At 39.8% G+C, this 20,898-nt stretch overlaps 1 protein-coding gene across 3 annotated transcripts in view; it reads right to left on the bottom strand.

Annotated features, from left to right (window-relative positions):
- Positions 1–5,027: 5,027 nt before the first annotated feature.
- The window catches only part of SUCLA2 (succinate-CoA ligase ADP-forming subunit beta), a 49,335-nt gene continuing 33,464 nt past the window's right edge, over positions 5,028–20,898 (bottom strand). For all 3 annotated transcript variants that reach the window (XM_035298197.3, XM_017971494.4, XM_035298204.3), the window contains 3 exons: positions 16,730–16,850; positions 16,231–16,319; positions 5,028–5,804 (listed from right to left, as the gene is read on the bottom strand). In XM_035298197.3, the coding sequence (XP_035154088.1) occupies positions 5,730–5,804; positions 16,231–16,319; positions 16,730–16,850 (285 nt within the window). In that variant the 3' untranslated portion in view covers positions 5,028–5,729. The remainder of the gene's footprint in view (positions 5,805–16,230; positions 16,320–16,729; positions 16,851–20,898) is intronic.

Below are 20,898 nucleotides of genomic sequence, written 5' to 3'. Positions count from 1 at the left end.
ACAGCCACACTCAAGGTCTCTTGCACACAAACCCAACATCTTAGAGGAGGTGCGGGGCAGTGAATTCTTGCCTCCAGCTGTAGATTATTCTCTACTTTTAAGGGCTCGTGTGATTAGATTGGGCTGGCGTGGAAATCCAGGATAATCTTCCCTATTTTAAGGTCCACACCTGAATTTCATCTGCCACGTACCTTTACCATGGAAAGTAATGTATACACTCGTTTCAGGGATTGGGGCATGAATGAATATCAGTTGAGGTCCAGAAGTCTTCATGTATTTGCTTCTTCATATGGGGAACCTGAAAGCTAAAGCCAAAAGAAGGAAGGCTGCAATGACAGAATGACAGACAGTAGTGATGGGAAGGGGAAATCAAACTCCTACAGGCAGCTGTCTGACTGGGCCCTGGGAAGGTCAGCGCCATCAGTCTCACTGGTCCTCGAAGTGGCATTGACTGCTTACTAAGAGCTTCCTGCTGACTGCACAACCAATGAGAACGCCTGGTGAAGACAGGCAGGTTGGGATGGCATGCATGGGAAGCCTACCTCCCACTAACCATGGAAGGGAAGCAAGACACAGGACAAGGATGTCCACCACACAAGACAGAAAGAAACGAAAAACAAAAGCTGGTTACTTGTGAAGAAACAAAAAGCTGCCTTTGATCTTAATCCTTGGGAGTCAATGTCATGAATAACAAAGATCCTTAAATTTCTTTTGAATAGCCATGCGCGGTGGCTCACGTCTGTAATCCCAGCACTTTGGGAGGCCGAGGTGGGTGATCACGAGGTCAAGAGATCGAGACCATCCTGGTCAACGTGGTGAAACCCCGTCTCTACTAAAAATACAAAAAATTAACTGGGCGTAGTGGCACATGCCTGTAATCCCAGCTACTCAAGAAGCTGAGGCAGGAGAATTGCCTGAACCCGAGGTGGAGGTTGTGGTGAGCCAAGATCACGCCATTGCACTCCAGCCTGGGTAACAAGAGCGAAACTCCGTCTCAAAAAAAAAAAACTTTTTTTCTTCTGAATAGAAGAGGAAGCTGAAAGAGGGCGTGAAAAAGGAGAACAAACACTGCCAACACCTCAGTCGGGAGAGCATTGCAACATGAGTCCAATCCTGGCGTTCGAGGATGCATGGTTATTACCACTTCTCTTCTGCATCATCACAAATCTCCCTCCTTCATTTCCCAGTGTTCCATTCAGGCTGTCACTTTGCAGACCAACGTTATCTTATCCCTTCACTTTCACTTTTCATTTTAAATCAAGCTTTAATCAAAAATGTATTTGCCAACCTTTACATTTTTGTTTGTTTTTTTAGACAATAGTCTTGCTCTGTCACCCAGGCTGGAGTGCAATGGCACGATCTCGGCTCACTGCAACCTCCACCTGTGGGTTCAGGTGATTCTCCTGCCTCAGTCTCCTGAGTAGCTAGGACTACAGGCAGCTGCCACCATGCCCAGCTAATTTTTGTAGTTTTTAGTATATTCCGGGTTTCACCATGTTGGCCAGGCTGGTCTTGAACTCCTGACTTCAGCTGATCCACCTGCCTAGGCCTCCCAAAGTGCTGGAATGACAGGAGTGCTCCACCATGCCCAGCCTGCTTTTCCTCATTTTATATTACAGACCTCTAAATCTTTTTTACCACTACACGTTATAGAAATCTAAAAATTGATTTTACCACAGGACTTTCGTCAGCCCTTTACATTCTCACAGGACAAAAGAGCATGACTAACGACACACCATCCAACATTTACATCCATCATTTTGCAACTTCTTTAAATAGAATTCTTCACAGGATGGAAACAACTCACCAAAATATTAACAGCTTCATTGCTCTGCGGGAGTTTTAAGAGTTGGTTTCTTTCTTTGGTTTTTGCCTGCTTATTTTCCCCCTTCACATGCATCTGCTACCAAATGCCAGAATCAAGCCAGCTTAGTCTAGGCTTTGCAACTGCAAGGTTAATATAATAGTCAAAACTGGTTATACTCTTAGCACAAATCATGGTAGTCTAGGATCTACTCAACTATACCTTAAAGAACTCAAATGTTAAAATAGGCTTTTTTCAAATGAAGTGGGTAGGGCCACAAGGAAGCATGTATCAGCCCTACATAAAGACTACTCAAGGTTGTATGTATTTTAGGAAATGAGATGTAAGGGTGTATAAGTAGCTACCAGTTGGTTGTTTAAAGTCTCGATTTCCCACAATCATTCTCCATAATCATTCTTGCCAAGACTAGTTACACCATTTCAATTCCACTGGTTTTTTTAGTGCTTATCATACTTGACTTCTGAGCTCCATTAGACACCATTGATCACTTTGTCTTTGAAATATTCTTTCCTTGCCTTCCCTAATACTTTGTTACAGTTTTCCCCCTTCAGCCACTTAAAACAGTTTTGGCTGGGCAGTGGCTCACACCTGTAATCCCAGCACTCTGGGAGGCCCAGGTAGGTGATCACCTGAGGTCAAGAGTTCAAGACCAGCCTGGCCAACGTGATGAAACCCCATCTCTAATTAAAAATATGTATATATTAGCCAGGAGTGATGGTGGGTATCTGTCATCTCAGCTGCTCCAGGAGGCTGAGGCAGAAGAATTGCTGGAACCCGGGAGGCAGACATTGCAGTGAGCCAAGATTGCACCATTGCACTCCAGCCCACGTGACAAAAGTGAGACTCTGTTTTAAACACACACACACACACACACACACACACACACACACACACACACACAGTTTGAAGCCAGTGCACTCTTCTTTTTGCATTCCAAGCAACAGAAGTCTTCCAAGCTCCTAGCAGATTCAAGGTACCATCTGTCCTAGAAGCTTAGACTAAACTCTGAGTTAATTCAACATCCACTGTTTGTTCTTTCAGCTTCCAAGCACAAATTGTGATGGTTTTGAAACAAGTTAACAAATTCTTTGATGCTTCTCTCTTTAAGAAGTGTAGCTTAATTTCCCTCTCTTGTAGTTTGGATTTAGAGACTCATTTCTAATAAATAGTGTAGCAGAAGTGACAATGAGACTAGAACACAAAGGCACTGTGGCTTGCAGGGGTACAGAGTGGAGATCCAGCTGCTATGTGGCAAGGACACAGCCCTGTGGATAGGTCCACATGGTAAGAAACTGAGGCCTCTGGACAAAGCCGTACAAGTAAGCCACCTTGGAAGTAGGTCACCCAGGCTCAGTGACACCTTCGAATAACTGCAGCAGTAGAACCAATCCCAGCTAAACTGATCACAAACCCACAGTTATAAGATATAAGTAAGATAGTAAATGATGTTGTTGGAAACTCACTATGTGTTTGGGGTCTATCTGCTATGCAAGAATAGATAACTAAAACACTAGCATTACCAATAATATGCATTTATATCCTCTCTGATATAGTAAGCATTGTTTTTAACTCCTAAGTAGACTTTGAATAAGGCAAATGCCAATCTTTTGAGAGTTAATCACTGGCTAGTATTCTTTAGAATGAATCTTTAAAAAGTAAAAACTGACTGGACTTTTAATAACTTTATCACAATTTTAAATAGTTTATGGCTCTGATACTCTGTCATATATATGTAAACTACCGAATATATATTTGACTAAAAATACATATTTTGTTTTCTATATATAAATTCTCTCACATATTCTTGTTCTCTTCCCCTACTAAATAACTCCACTGATGAGAAAAGAGCTAAGGAGACTGAGGTACACTAACATTAAAACTCTTATTCCAACACAGAAGGACTGCTTGATGCTAGCCTGGGCAATGTAACAGGACCACATCTCTATAAAAAATAAATTAGCTGGGCATGGTGGCATGGACATGTAGTCCCAGCTGCAAAAGGAGGCTGAGGCAGGAGGATCATTTGAACCCAGGAGAGTGAAGCTGCAGTGAGTCATGACTGTACCACTGAACTCCAACCTGGTTGACAGACTGAGACCCTGTCTCAAAAAACAAAAAACAAAAGAAACACTCATATAGCTGGTAAGTAGTGGATCCCAGACACAAACCAGACAGTCTACTTTCAAAGTCTTTGCTCATAATCACTATGTTTTGCTGCCTCTCATAGTATATACATCTGATCATATTTTAAGAACATCACAATAGGTAAAAGTTCTTAAATCCATCAGTATGGTTATAGTCTACTGCGTGGTCAATATTTCCTTCCATGGCATTAGTTAACTATCAATTTTTATGCAGTAGCAAAAGGTTGGTATGTACATACACACACACACACACACACACACACACACACACACACACATATACACATATGGATAGAAAAAACAATGTGTCTACAACCTGTTTAAAAATATCCATCTGTTTCCTGGACACTGCATAAAAATTTTTAAAGTAAAAATATATTAAATTAAAAAAAAGAAAAAAAAATCAACCTATTACCACATAAAAACATCACACACATTTAGACATGTCTAAGACCAAAAAACAAACTAAGCTTCTCTTCCCCAGTAAAATAGTTAAGAAAAGGCTTTGAAGTCAGGAATCCTGGATTCAATCCTCCCCTCTGTTTCTGTTAGAGGATAGACTAGATGGCACACACATAAATAGTAGACTTCCAGTGAACTATCTATCTATAAGTAGCTGTATAATATGTATAGCTGGCTAGGTGCAATGGCTCATACCTGTAATCTCAACACTTTGGGAGGCCAAGGCAGGACTGCTCGAGCACAGGAGTAAGAGACCAGCCTAAGCAACACAGTGAGACCCTGTCTCTAGCAAAAAAAAAAAAAAAAAGTTGTGTATCGTAGTGCCTGCCTAGAGTCCCAGCTACTTGGGAGGCTGAGGTGGGAGGATCACTTGAGCCCAGGAGACAGAGGTTGCAGTGACCTATGATTATACCACTGTACTCCAGCTTGGGCAACAGAGCGAGACCCTGACTCAAAAACAAAAGAAAACAAATCACCGCCATGCCAAGTATATAATCTACGAATTGGTTATATTAGATCTCTATAGTGCAATAATGAACACATCAACTTCTACTGTATTTACTTCAAGACAAGCAAACAAAAACCATTACTCCAAATCACACTGGGAGATTTTTATTAACTTAAATTGACATTCTTAATTTTGTCTACAAGTCCTTGGTAAATATGTCTTTATTTGAAACAAACCTACAGGTGTTTCTTAATACCACAGAATCAAAAAGACTTGCGGTTATCAGTGTTTCTAATGATTAAAACAATGTTTACATAATTACCGTTACTTCATCAAAATACTTAGAATAATATTCTGAGGAGTGTTTGAAAGCTGTTTATAAATAGTGATTGATACATTTATTATGCATTTGGTGCTGAAGATAAACACTTTTTACATAAAACATTGTTTTAACATACTGCTCTACTAATGAGGCTAGTTATTGGATATACTGTATTTTAACACTAAAGAATAAAGTTTTATCTTCATATTTATTTTATTTATAGGGCTCTTATCAATGAAGAACTTTGTATCCAACAATAATAAACTGGCATATTGTAGGTTACATTTTGTAGAAGAAGAAAAAAGACTGGTTGCGACAAAAGAAAGAAGATACCAGCATTATTCATGCTTCGTACAAACAGTTCATTCTGAATGGTAGAATTAAATGCAGACCAAGTGCTTTTAAGTGTTTATGTGCCTAGATGGAAATTACAATCTCCACACACTAAAAAGAACAATAACACAGAACACAGTATTCTTAATGATTACAGCACATGTAACATCTTCAGCCATCCACTGGGTTTTCATATCATATTGGCAACTGAAATTTCACATCCACATGTGCTTGCTTTGCTAAGGTCACTATTTCAGAGAGCTTTACTACCTAAAAGAAAAGAACAAAGAATTTTCACCAAAAGGTAAATTCAGAACTATAGGTCAATGCAAAATTAATGTTCACTCAATCTTTTCCATTTAAACACCTGGGCTATTCTGACGTTGCTATAAATCACATTACATTCTTATAAGCAAATGACACTCTCAAAAGATAATGAAAGTCTGACATTCATCATAGCCCAAATTTCAATTACTTTCTGATTAAGCTGTTATACCACCTGTTAGGACTATATATATATATGTATTATACAAGATTATATATGTGTGTATATATATCTTATTCTAAATTTTATCTTAAAGACAGAAAGAGTGAGTGTTTTGTTGGATACTTGTTTTGAAAGAAGTATACAATCTTAAAATATTGGGATAAGAGTTTGGGTCTAGTAGTTAGTATTTTACTTTTTGTCAGTAAGTTAACAATTGCTAACCTGAGTTCCAATCTATCTAAAATATCCACCTGTTACCATAAAAAACATTATACAAATTTAGACATGTTTAGCACCAAAAAAAAAAAACAAACCCTCAGCTTCTCTCTTCTCCAGTAAAATAGTTTCGAAGTTAGGTATCTTGGATTAAAATCCCCCCTCTGATGCTTATGACATATAAACTTGAATAAGGTAACTTATCTAGCCTGTTTCTTCATCTGTAAAAATGGAAATTTTACCACCAAACTCATATTAAATGAGATAATCCTTGAAGAAAACAGCTTAGCATTGCATGCACAGTAAATAATAAATGGTAGTGACTGCTTATATCATCACATTCAATATTATTATTGTTATGACTTCTATAATCTCCCAGTCAATAAAAAACACTGTATTCACAACTTAAATCAACTGTTCACATTTACATCATGATCTATTTGATCAAGGTCCTATCAGCTCTTCTCCTTTTCCATGTCCTCCAAGCTTTTTTTTAACTCAAGCTTTCATTGCAAAAAAGTATACTTTCAGAGACAAGTTATAACCTACAAGTTATAACCTATTTATTACCTTCACCTTACCTCATATCTAAGTATTGCACTAGATGGACTCCTACTATCTCTCATCTCTTCCCTTCAATATATCCCACATCTCAAAGTCAAAACAGGCTTTCTGAAATATTTACTCCTACTATTCCCTTGCCCAAAATCTTTAATTTTAACTCAGTTTTGAGTTTAAAATGTTCTGTCTCTAAACTACAGTTAAATTTTATTTACCAGTAAGTACTTTCCCAAACAAGGATATAAAACTTTTATTATTCTTGTGACATGACAGCAAATTCAAGAGTCTGCCTGGGTGTGGTGGCTCATGCATGTAATCCCAGCATTTTGGGAGGCTGAGATGGGCAGATCATATGAGGTCAGGAGTTCAAGACCAGCCTGGCCAACATGGCAAAAACCCATCTCTACTAGAAATACAAAAATCAGCTGGGCATGGTGGCACACACCTGTAGTTCCAGGTACTTGGGAGGCTGAGACACAAGAATTGCTTGAACCAGGAGGCAGAGGTTACAGTGAGCTTGAAATATCTTAGTTTGGCTGTGATGAATACACTGAACAATCCTACCAATTCCATTTTGCCCACCCTGAGCTATGTAGGGCATTCTGTTCCAAGAGCTTGTGGTCTAAGACACCTGGCATCTTTGTAAACAATTTTCTGAGAAACGGGGCCCACTGGCCCATACATCCTGTACCTGTCCTGAGTAAAAAACAACTTTAAATAGAATTTTGTTGTTAGGAATCCCCCCTTCCCCTAACCTGCTCCTTCTGCTTCTATAATAATCTGAATAATACCGCCCCTTGACCCTAAACTGGTATAAAAATGTTGACCACCCTTTGTTCTTGGCCAAGAGGTTTGAGCTCTCACTGACTCTTGGGCACTGGCCATTAAAAGTGGACTCTGGAAAGATGGCCCTTTAGGAGCAGCTCAGGATTGCAGCTCCCAGTGAAAGCGCAGAGGGTAAGTGGACACCGCATTTCCAGACGGATCTTTATTGCCCACAGACCAGGAGATTCCCAGGTGGAGGAGCCCTACGGGTCATCAGCGCTGCTGTTGTGGCCAGCATGGCTGTTTCAGCCGGCGTGGCTGTTTCGGCCGGCGTGGCTGTTTCGGCCGGCATGGCTGTTCCGGCTGGCGCGGCTGTTTTGCCAGCGCCCCGGCTGTTTTGCCAGCGCCCCGGCGCAGCACCTCTCCATACAAAATACACTGGTCTGGTTGCCCTTTTAAGCGGGCAATTGGCGCTCCAAGAAGGCAGATTTGCCCATTCACCTGATTAAACGGGTCTGAAACAGGGAGCCAGGAGATTCCCGGGCAGTGCCGTTGTTTCAGCCAGCGTAGTGGGTCGCCGCACGGAAAATCACACAGATCCCAGCGCCCTTTCAGCAGGCGACTGGAAGACCTGGGAGAAAGTTAACCATTCAACTTAAAAAAAAGGCTCTGAGGTAGGGAGCCAGGTGATCAGGCTTGGCGGGTCCCACCCCCACAAAAACAAACAAAACAGCAATTGGAAACACTCGAGATTGAGAGTTTCATGGCAAGCACAGCTGACCCCAGGACAGTGCAACTCGGTGGGGGAGGGGCGTCCTCCATTACTGAGGCACTCCACCACTATGGAGGTACTCTGCCATTGCTGAGGCAGCCTGCCGTTGCCGAGGCAACCCGCCATAACAGACAGAGTCCGCCATTACAGAGGTGAGCCACCATTGCCGAGGTAGTTCTAACCACACCCATATAAACAGGACTACAGGGAAGCTCACATGGCAGCAGGGAGGAGCCCACAGCAGCTCAGCAAAGCCTCTGCAGGCAGACAGTGACTAGGCTGCCTCCTTCCTGGGCAGGGCAGCCCTGAAAAAAAAAAAAAAAAGGCAGCAGCACAACGGATATTCATAAATAAACCCCTAACTCCCCAGGACAGAGCACCTGGGGGAAGAAAAGTAGGTTTATGAGTTCTGCTGCAGCAGACTTAAACATACCTGCCTAGCAGCTCTGAATGAACAATGAAGCTCACAGCTCAACACTTGAGCTCCTATAAAGAACAGACTGTCTCCTCAAGCAACTCCCTGACCCCAATATATCCAAAGAGTCACCTCAAAAAAGATTGATCAGACTGACATTTGGCAGGCATCATTCTGGGACAAAGATAGCAGAAGAAGAAACTGGTAGCAACCCTTCCTGTTCTGCAGCTGCTGCAGGTGATTCCCAGGCAAGCAGGGCCTGGAGTGGACCTCAGCAGTCCTAAAGCAGAGGGGCCAGACTGTTAGAAGGAAAACTAAGAAACAGAAATAACTTCATCATCAACAACCTGGATGTCCACTCAGAGACCTAATCTGAAAATCAGCAACTACACAGACGACAGGTGAATAAATCCACAAAGATGGGAAGAAACCAGCGCAAAAAGGAGGAAAACACCCGAAACCAGAACACCTCTCCTCCTATAAGGGATCACAACTCCTCACCAGCAAGGGAACAAAGCTGGATGGAGAATGAGTGTGATGAAATGACAGAATCAGAATTCAGAAGGTGGGTAATGAGAAACATCTGTGAGCTAAAAGAATATGTTCTAACTCAATGCAAAAAAACTAAGAACCTTGAAAAAAGATTTGAGGAAATGATAACAAGAATGGACAACGTAGAGAAGAATATGAGTGAATTGATGGAGCTGAAAAACACAACACGAGAACTTCATGAAGCATGCACAAGTTTCAATAGCCGAATTGAACAAGCAGAAGAAAGGATATCACAGGTCGAAGATCAGCTCAATGAAATAAAACGAGAAGGCAAGATTAGAGAAAAAATGCACAAAAAGGAATAAACAAAGTCTCCAAGAAATGTGGGACTATGTGAAGAGACCTAATCTACATTTGATAGGTGTACCTGAATGTGACAGAATGAATCCAAGCTGGAAAATACTCTTCAGGATATTATCCAGGAAAACTTCCCCAACCTAGAAAGGCAGGCCAATATTCAAGTCCAGGAAATACAGAGAACACCACAAAGATATTCTGCAAGAAGAGCAACCCCAAAACACATAATCATCAGATTCACCAGGGTTGAAATGAAGGAGAAAATGCTAAGGGCAGCCAGAGAGAAAGGTCATGTTACCCACAAAGGAAAGCCCATCAGACTCACAGCAGATCTCTCGGCAGAAACCCTACAAGCCAAAAGAGAGTGGGGGCCAATATTCAACATCCTTAAAGAAAAGAACTTAGAACCCAGAATTTCATATCCAGCCAAATTCAGCTTCATAAGTGGAAAAATAAAATCCTTTGCAAACAAGCAAGTACTCAGAGATTTTGTCACCACCAGGCCTGCTTTACAAGAGTTCCTGAAAGAGGCACTACACATAAAAGGAACAACCAGTACCAACCACTCCAAAAACACACCAAAGGATAAAGAGCATCAATAGAATCTGTATCAACTAATGGGCAAAATAGCCAGCTAGCATCAAAATGGCAGTATCAAATTCATACATAGCAATATTAACCCTAAATGTAAATGGGCTAAATGCACCAATCAAAAGACACAGACTGGCAAATTCACTAAAAAGCCAAAACTCATCGGTGTGCTGTATCCAGGAAACCCATCTCACATGCAAGGATACACAAAGGCTCAAAATAAAGGGATGGATGAAGATTTACCAAGCAAATGGAGAACAAAAAAAAAACAGGAGTTACAATTCTTGTCTCTGATAAAATAGACTTTAAAGCAACAAAGATCAAAAGAGACAAAGAAGGACATTACACAATGGTAAAAGGATCGATACAACAAGAAGAGGTAACGATCCTAAATATATATGAACCCAATACAGGAGCACCCAGATATATAAGGCAAGTTCTTAATGACCTACAAAGAGACTTAGACTCCCACACAATAATAGTGGGAGACTTTAACACTTCACTGTCAATATTAGACAGATCAACCAGACAGAAAATTAACAAGGATATCCAGGACTTGAACTCAGACCTGGAACAAGCAAACCTGATAGACATTTACAGAACTCTCCACCCCAAATCCACAGAATATACATTCTTCTCAGCACCACATCACACCTACTCTAAAATTGACCACATAATTGGAAGTAAAGCACTCCTCAGCAAATGCAAAATAACAGAAATTATAACAAACAGTCTCTCAGACCACAGTGCAATCAAGTTAGAACTGAGAATTCAGAAACTAACTCAGAACCGCAGAGCTTCATGGAAACTGAACAACTGGCTCTTGAATGTTGACTGAATAAACAGTGAAATGAAGACAGAAATAAGGAAGTTCTTTTAAACCAACGAAAACAAAGACACAACATACCAGCATCTCTGGGACACATTTAAAGCAGTCTCTAGAGGAAAATATATAGCAATAAGTGCCCACATGAGAAGAGTGGAGAGATCCAAAATTGACACCTTATCGTCAAAATTGAAAGAGCCAGAGGAGCAAAATCAAAACAACTCAAAAGATAGCAGAAGACAAGAAATAACTAAGATCAGAGCAGAACTGAAGGAGACAGAGACACAAAAAACTCTTCAAAAAAAATCAATAAATCCAGAAGCTAGTTTTTAGAAAAAATCAACAAAATAGACCACTAGCCAGAATAATTAAAAAAAAAAAAAAGAGAGAGAGAATAACCAAATAGATGCAATTAAAAATGATAAAGGGGAAATCACCACAGATTCCACAGAAATTCAAACGATCATCAGAGAATATTACAAACAACTCTATGCACATAAACTAGTAAACCTGGAAGAAACTGATAAATTCCTGGACACTTGCATCCTCCCAAGCCTAAACCAGGAAAAAGTCGAAACCATGAATACACCAATAACAAGATCTGAAGTTGAGGCAGCAATTAGGAGCCTACCACACAAAAAAAGCCCAGGTCCTGATGGGTTCACAGCCAAATTCCACCAGACACACAAAGAGCAACTGTTACCATACCTCCTAAAACTATTCCAAACAATCCAAAAAGGGGAATCCTTCCCAAATCAATTTTATGAGAACAACATCATCCTGATACCAAAACCCGGCAGAGACTGAAAAAGAAAAGAAAACTTCAGGCCAATGTCCATGATGAACATAGATACAAAAATCTTCAATAAAATACTGGGAAGCCAATTACAACAGCACATCAAAAAGCTTATCCACCATGATCAAGTAGGATTCATCCCAGGGATGCAAGGCTGGTTCAACATACGCAAGTCTATAAACGTAATTCACCACGTAAACAGAATCAAAAATAAAAACCACATGATTATAACTGATGCAGAGAAGGCCTTTGACAAAATTCAACAGCCCTTTATGCTAAAAACCCTCAATAAACTCAGTATTGATGGAACGTATCTCAAAATAATAAAAGCTATTTACGGCAAACCAACAGCCAATATCATACTGAATGGGCAAAAACTGGAAGCATTCCCTTTGAAATCTGGCACTAGACAAGGATGCCCTCTCTCACCACTCCTATTCAATATAGTACTGGAAGTTCTAGCCAGAGCAATCAGGCAAGAAAAAGAAATAAAGTGTATTCAAAAAGAAAAGGAGGAAGCCAAATTGCCTCTATTTGCAGACAAAATGATTGTGTATCTAGAAGACCCCATCGTCTCAGCCCCAAATCTCCTGAAACTGATAAGCAACTTCAGCAAAGTCTCAGGATACAAAATCGATGTGCAAAAATCACAAGCATTTCTATACACCAATAACAGACTCAAAGAGAGCCAAATCAAGAACGAACTGCCATTCACAATTACTACAAAGAAAATAAAATGCCTAGAAATACAACTAACAAGGAACGTAAGGAACCTCTTCAAGGAGAACTACAAACCGCTGCTCAACGAAATAAGAGAGGACACAAACAGAGTAGGCAAGGATTTCATGAACAAAACACCAAAAGCATTGGCAACAAAAGCCAAAATAGACAAATGGGACCTAATCAAACTCCACAGCTTCTGCATGTCAAAAGAAACAGTCATTAGAGTGAATCGGCAACCAACAGAATGGGAAAAAACTTTTGCAGTTTACCCATCTGACAAAAGGCTGATATCCAGAATTTACAAAGAACTCAAACAGATTTACAAGAAAAAAAACAAACCAGCCCATTCAAAAATGGGCAAAGGATATGAACAGACACTTTACAAAAGAAGACATACATGAGGCCAACCAACATATGAAAAAATGCTCATCATCACTAGTCATTAGAGAGATGCAAATCAAAACCACATTGAGATGCCATCTCACGCCAGTTAGAATGGCAATCATTAAAAAATCTCGAGACAACAGATGCTAGAGAGGATGTGGAGAAATAGGAACACTTTTACACTGTTGTTGGGAGTGTAAATTAGTTCAACCATTGTGGAAGACAGTGTGGAGATTCCTCAAGGCCTTAGAAATAGAAATTCCATTTGACTAGCAATCCCATTACTGGGTATATATCCAAAGGACTATAAATCGATCTACTATAAGGACACATGCACACGAATGTTCATTGCAGCACTGTTTACAATAGCAAAGACCTGGAACCAACCCAAATGCCCATTAATGATAGACTGGATTGGGAAAATGTGGCACATATACACCATGGAATATTATGCAGCAATAAAAAATGATGAGTTCGTGTCCTTTGTAGGGACATAAATGAATCTGGAGAACATCATTCTCAGCAAACTGACACAAGAACAGAAAATGAAATACCGCATATTCTGCAGAAAATGAAATACCGCATATTCTGAATCATAGGTGGGTGATGAAAAATGAGAACACATGGACACAGGGAAGGGAGTACTACACACTGGGGGAATACGGGAGGGACAGTGGTGGTGGGGGAGCTGGGGAGGGATAGCCTGGGGAGAAATGCCAAATGTGGGTGAAGGGGAGGAAGGCAGCAAAACACACTGCCATGTGTGTACCTATGCAACTATCTTGCATGTTCTGCACATGTACCCCAAAACCTAAAATGCAATAAAAAAAAAAAAGAAAGAAAGAAATGCAGACATAATTTCTTTCTGTAATCAGACTGTTGGTATTCTTATTATAAAACTGTCATATCTGTACTAAGGGACATAGCTTAAATAAATAATTATGATAGTATGGCATGAAAGAAGGCAGAAACAAATGTCAGATAAGAAAAAAAAAAATCTATATTCCTGGACTTCCACTGAAAATATCAGTATAAACTCAAGTATTATCTGTTTTTAAAAATACATATTTTCTCAGACTTGCCACTTAAAAGCCCAGAAACAATAATCAACCCAGTATCCACGAATACTCATAAAGCCCAAATTGTGGTCTCTAAATACCACTGGGCTGATTCAAGTCTGACTCAAGAAATGTAAAGATGAGCCTGAAACATTTCATCTTAACAGAGAGAGGGCATGTCAGAAGGATGCAGCAGTTAACCTGAGGAGGCGTTCCCAATGGCCAAAGGCTGGACAATTTCAATCAGTAACAACTTATATGAACTGAACATCAAATGTTTAAATCATGGGTTCAAAATAGTCTGCCAGTAGAGCACACATGTACGTGTGTGTGTGTATACACACACACCTGAAAATAAAAAATAAAAACAAAAAAAGCCTGGGTCACCTTTATTAAACATAATAGAACAATCATTATTTTGAAAACCGGTTGATAAATGCAAAGAATCAGGTAATTATCTCACTTTTCCTATGCAAAATGTACTCCATGGTAACAAATGGTTGAAACGCAGAAGTTTTACTTTTTAGAAGCATTACATGTAATAAGTGAAGAATGGCAGAATAGCACCACTTTGCAACACAAACAAAATACTGGATCTAAGTTATCATGTCAATGGCTAGTAATGCCACAGAAAGTTCTAACACTGTATACCTTTTGATTAAATTAGACAATACCAGCTATGAAATATTCTTGTTCCCTCCTCCCCAAAATCAAATATGAAAATGGTCAAGCCTATAGACTGAACTCTCAGTTTATAGAAAATAGAGAGGGCAGAGAACATATTAAATAAATGACACCCTAAAGATGCAACCATTAAAATCCAGACTATGAGAAACTTAACAGGACCATGAATCTGGATTTTTCAATGAATAAACCACAGAAAAAAAATTTTTTAAAAGAGGAAAACAGATTAAGAAACTTAGTGACATTATTAACCAACTGCAATGCAGAGCCTTATTCTGATCCTAACAAGGAACTTAGACAAACGATATGAGAGAATCAGAAATTTCAACAAGGACTATATTCTTTTTTATAAAACATAATCATAATAACATTACCCCATCTAAAACAAGTAACAGTAATTCCTTTATACCATTATCAATACCTTTATCTTTTATAGATACATGATGACAATATATGAAATGATATAACGCCTGGGATTTGCTTGAAAATAATCATAGTTGTGGAAGGAAGTAAGACTACAGATGAAACAAGATTGGGCAGGAGCTGACTGTTGTCCAAGATGATCACAGGTATAAGACATTCTGACAAAGATTCTCTCCTTGACCAAACTCTCTTTTGTTTTCTTCAATATGTATTTATTGAATATATATATATATATACACACACACACACACATATTTGAATATATATATATATATATATACACACATATGTATGCGTGTGTGTGTGTGTGTGTGTGAAGACAGGTCGTGCTATATTGCCCAGGCTAGTCTCAAACTCTTTTTTTTTTTTTTGAGATGGAGTTTCGTTCTTGTTACCCAGTCTGGAGTGCAATGGCACGATCTCGGCTCTCCGCAACCTCTGCATCCTGGGTTAAGGCAATTCTCCTGCCTCAGCCTCCTGAGTAGCTGGGATTACAGGCACGCGCCACCATGCCCAGCTAATTTTTCGTATTTTTAGTAGAGACGGTGTTTCACCATGTTGACCAGGCTGGTCTCGATCTGTTGACCTCGTGATCCACCTGCCTCGGCCTCCCAAAGTGCTGGGATCACAGGCTTGAGCCACTGCACCTGGCCTCAAACTCTTGACCTCAAGCAATCCTCCTGTGTCAGCCTCCCAAAGACTACTCTTAACTGTCTTTTCAACTTGGCCCTAACGTTTAGACTTTTGTATTTTTCCCTGCAGAGTCCAATTTTAGCAAGAATCTTGCTTAAGTCAGTTTAGCCAGGATCCTCCCTTACCCATGATGTGTCCTTTCAGTAATTTTCATCCACTGCCTTCTTCCTTGATTACAAATTGCCACTTTTCCTTGTTGTATTTGGAGTTGGGCCCAATCTTTCTCCCCTACTGCAAAACTCCACTGCAGTAGTCTCTATGCTTATTGCAACAGTCCACCTGAATAAAGTCTGCCTTAGCATCTTTCAACAAGTGTCATAAATAACTGTTTTCTTTAACCATTCATTATACTCATAATATTTAGCTGAAGCACAAATTATTAGCTGTATTAATAATCAGGTTCATTTTAGAATTTGTATATAAATCCTCCTTAGATTAACATAGCCCATTTACCATTCTAGCAGCTTCATCCAAGTCATCACAAGCAAGTATTTTAAGTCCACTGTCTGCTATCAGTGCCTTAGCATCATCGACCCGTGTACCTGTAAATAATTTATGCAGATATAAATGTTTTAAATACACACATAAAAGCATTTGAAATTTTTGCCAAAACATGGTACAAGAATGAAACCTCAACAGAGGAGACTTCCATCATTTAGTATAAATGCTTCTAAATCAAAGAAAATACTGTAAAAGCCCCGGTAATTCAGGCAAATCAGAATTCAAGACAAATCACAACAAATAAAAAGTATATCAAATTATACCAAGCAAAACTATATACATTTTTGCCCCAATGTTAAATTTTTTTTAAAACTGTAGTTTTTAAATTTCATATTAGGTAACACTTTCAAAGACACAGCTATTTTAAAACTACATTTTAATGAACTGAACTCCATGGAAATGTGAACTTTTAAGGAATTAGGAACAATTGCAAGATACCTTTTACACTCACCTTGTAACCGTACCACAACAGGGATTCTAATTTCCAAATCTTTTACTGCCATGACTATACCCTGTGCAATAACATCACAGCGCATAATTCCTCCAAAAATGTTGACCAGAATAGCCAGTACCTATGAATAAAACGTTCTGATAGATTAAAATTTAAAAGAAATTTAAATTCTTTTCCCCAAAAATACTAGTATATGTGCTTCATGATAAACATTAATTTGACAGAAAGATTTTCAGACCAAACCACCATACCCTCCTCTAGCTCTCTTTATTGAAGCCTGTGTAGTCCACTGCTCACCAGGACTTATTTCCACCTCCTTGGGTAATTTCAACACCTGGTTCACATTTCCTTCTCTACTATATATCATATGAATAAGGGAATCTAATACCATTTACTTTCTCCTGTTAAACTTGGCCATTCACCAACAGGACTACCCCCAGATCATATTATAAGATAGTCTCATGAGCAAGATCTCCAATTTAGTGTTTGTCACCTATCATTTCTTCATCTATCCTTGTAGGAAAAGGGTGTGTTTCATGGCAAGAGTAACACCATCTTGAAGCGAAACTGCCATAATGACCAATATTTGACTACTGCAGAGCAAGGCCTTCTGCGGCAAGGTCAAGAAACACTGCCTGTAGCATAGATAACCCTTATAAAGAAACAATGCCTGTAGCATAAATGACCCCTCATAAAGATGTTTACCTAACTTCCCCAATGGTCATGAGTTTGACAAGAGGGTCTGAAACATGACCAGCTGCACAGGTGTTACCAAAAAAAAAAAAAAAAAGCTCACTAATATGAAGGATACTTTCTGGAGGGCAAGTGTGGGGATCCACCATCTCACAGCTGCCCAAGCCATAGCTTCTGTTTTTAAGTCCCTACATAAATTTAGTTTCTTTCTGAGAACTGGATTTGCCAGCCTCTTTCTTTGGCCTCTCAAATCCCTTGGCCTTTGAAGGTAGGTGTGCATAAACTGCTCAATGCAAAATAATCCCTGTCAATGCAATCAACTTTTCACACAAACTAGGCCCTAAGATTCACCCAACTTCTGTATGGCCCTCTTCTGGCTACATTTCACATTCAAATCTCAGGGCCTGTTTTGGTCAGTATTCTTTCACCATCACAATGACAGTTCTGAGTCAGTTTTCTCCGATCCTTTCCAAATAATCTTCCTTTTTTAAAAAAAGAGGGATTAGTTCACTCAGCTACACCAGAGCTTCTCAAACAGTGAGACTGAAATGGGCTGCAGAGGGCCGGGCAAAGTGGCCCATGCCTGTAATCCCCCCAGCACTTTGGGAGGCTAAGGCAGGCGGATCACCTGAGGTCAGGAGTTTGAGACCAGCTAGACCAACATGGCGAAACCCCGCCTCTACTAAAAACATAAAATTAGCTTGGCATGGTGGCACATGCCTATAATCCCAGCTACTCGAGAGGCTGAGGCAGGAGACTCGCTTGAACCCAGGAGGCAGACATTGCAGTGAGGCGAGATACCACCACTGCACTCCAGCCTGGGCAACAAAGAGAGAAATTCTGTCTCAAAAAAAAAAAAAACAAAGAACAAAAAAAAATGGGTTGTAGATACACCAAAATATTGTTCCCTTCAATTCTTGGGGCAGCTAGGAACGTTCTAGGGCAGCAGGAGCCTCAGGGCCAGTGAACTCTGACTACAAGCAATCTCCATCTACCTCGAAAGCCCCACCGAAATATCTTCTGGGAATGTCATGCCATGAAAACAGTTGAGACACCCTGAGCTATACTACACATTGTTTACCTTACCACTATTATTCCCAGACCTTCAAGAAATGAAGCTCTGGAATTCATAATAGACTAGAACTAATAGTAGCCTTTGGCATCTCTCATCTCTCTCCTTCTCTCCTCATTCTGGATAGTTTTCATATTTACCACTAGGCACCATCAAACACTCCAGTCTTATTGGATCTTTACTCTACCAAGCCACTTTCACCTGTAGCCCATTTAAAGTAATTACTACCATGAATAAATCCTAAACTAGACCAGAATGAGTGCCCTCTAGAATATCAAATGTATAAATCTCATTCTCTGCTCAACCTCCTCCCCTTTCACTTTAATGCCTTTTACCTCTAGTTCTATCATACCCAATCTTTTCCTCTTAAAAGCCTCTAGTCCCTCAATCCCTTTGTAATCTTCTAGTCTATCAGCTCGTAATGGATCTGACTTCCTTCACTATAGAGCCTGGAATATATGACTGAGCAATTGACACTGCCACCTGCCTGCTCACTTCTACCATACCTATTCTTCTGCCATGCTACTTCAAACAATGCGTCTTTGGATGATTCCAGCCATAGTTTATTCAAGGAAAAGTAAAAACTCAAACAAAACTGATAACACTAGCATAACCTGAAGAGCAATAAAATAATGATTCATCAGCAATCCTCAACTTCGTATGGTTTAACTCTATTCATAAGCCTCCTATCCCCACTCAAGCTCTCTAACTTTTAGCATACAACCTTCCTTTCTAGTAGCACCTCAGGAAAGAGTAACCACCCTTCCAAAGCTAACCTGAAAGAGATGATTATCTCCATTTACTTACTATATTGTATTTCTTCAGGTCATCATGCTTCTAGCCACATTCACTCTCTTTATTTTCAACCCTCTTTTCTTCCTCCAACTAGAAACAGCTCATCTTATTGATCTTCTCAACAAGCAAGAAAACATACATCACAAAACTCTCCTCAACCCTACTGCCTTCGGCTCATAATACTACACCCCTTCCATGCCTTTGTTTAATAAGAAAAAAGTCCTGGAAGAGTAATCTCTCCTGGATGTCTCTACTCCCTCAATTCCTCATCAGATCAATCCATTATAATCTGGCCTATGCCCCGATCTGTTCGACTATTCTTACTAAGGTTCCCACTGGTCTCTTTCAGTCCCTACTCTGTCTGAATGCTCCCCACAAGCATTTGACATCGTCTCCCAATGCCTTACTTCTCAAAACTCTTCACTTCGGCCCTTCGAAGTCACCACTCTCTCCTGATCTGCTCCTATCTCTGTCATTTGTTCTCTGTTTTTCATTTGTGTTTTCCTTCTCTATTCAACCCTTCAACAAGAATGGAGGGGCCAGGTTCCATTCTTGGTTCCTTATCTCACTTGCATGGATCACCTCACCAACTCCTGAGACTTCCAACTTTTCTCCACTATAGGAAATACAGTATCTTTTCAACGAACTGTCTACTAGATACAGTCACCACAATCCAAACTTGACATTCGTCTGAAATACCTATTCCTTTACTTTGCCTCTGACAGTATGAAAGGCATCACCATCCAGTGATTCTCCCCAGCCCAAAGTCCTAACGTTAACTTAAACAACGCTTCTATGAGGCTCTCAGGAAAGAAAAGAAAAAAATGAATTTAAGGAACTCATCTCAGAAACGCCTCTAAATTAGGTTCGTTTGTTTCTTTGCTTTCTTCTTACTGATACTGTCTTTGTCAGGGATCTCTTCCATGACAAGAGAATTCATAACAAATGAATTCTCTTCCGAATTGATCTCTCCTGTCAGTGTCTCCCTACTCTTCGTTTCACTCTCTACTAATCTTCTTCTAAAATTTTCTTTAAAATAAAAAACAAAAAGACAGGGGATAAATATATGTATTTGTGTATGTGGTGGGGTAGGGAGTTAAAAATCCAACCTCCTTAACTACAGATATAGGGATCTTCACAAATGTGGTCGCAATCTGCTAACATCATCTCTTATCATTTATCCCAATAATGCCGTATTCTTTACATAATGAACATAATGGCACTCTCTGGATTCCATGTCTTTGTATATTTTCTTCCTCGTGCCCTCATTTAATTTTCAAGACTGCACAAAGTAACATCCATTCAGTGAAGGCCACCCTGATTCTCCCAGTTATTGTCTCTGCCTTCTGTCCTCCATCACCCCACTAAAACTGCAAGTAACTTAAGAGAAGGGCCCATGTATTCCCAAGTCCAAGCACAGTGATCATCACAAAATATATGGCCAATTCAATGCTATCTACATTGACAGAGTGCGTTCCCATTCTATTTCCAACTCTGATGCCCATCACGTCAGTCCCCTATACTGTAACTCTTCATATACTTTTCTCCATTTTTGCACCTCGGCCCTAAAAGCCATGCTTAGAAAAATAAGCAACTAGAATTCTAATTC

Source organism: Callithrix jacchus, chromosome 1 (assembly GCF_049354715.1).
Source record: "Callithrix jacchus isolate 240 chromosome 1, calJac240_pri, whole genome shotgun sequence".
Taxonomy (NCBI): domain Eukaryota; kingdom Metazoa; phylum Chordata; class Mammalia; order Primates; family Cebidae; genus Callithrix; species Callithrix jacchus.
The sequence above is the reverse complement of the archived record's forward strand: the minus strand, read 5'-3'. Positions and strand labels throughout refer to the sequence as shown.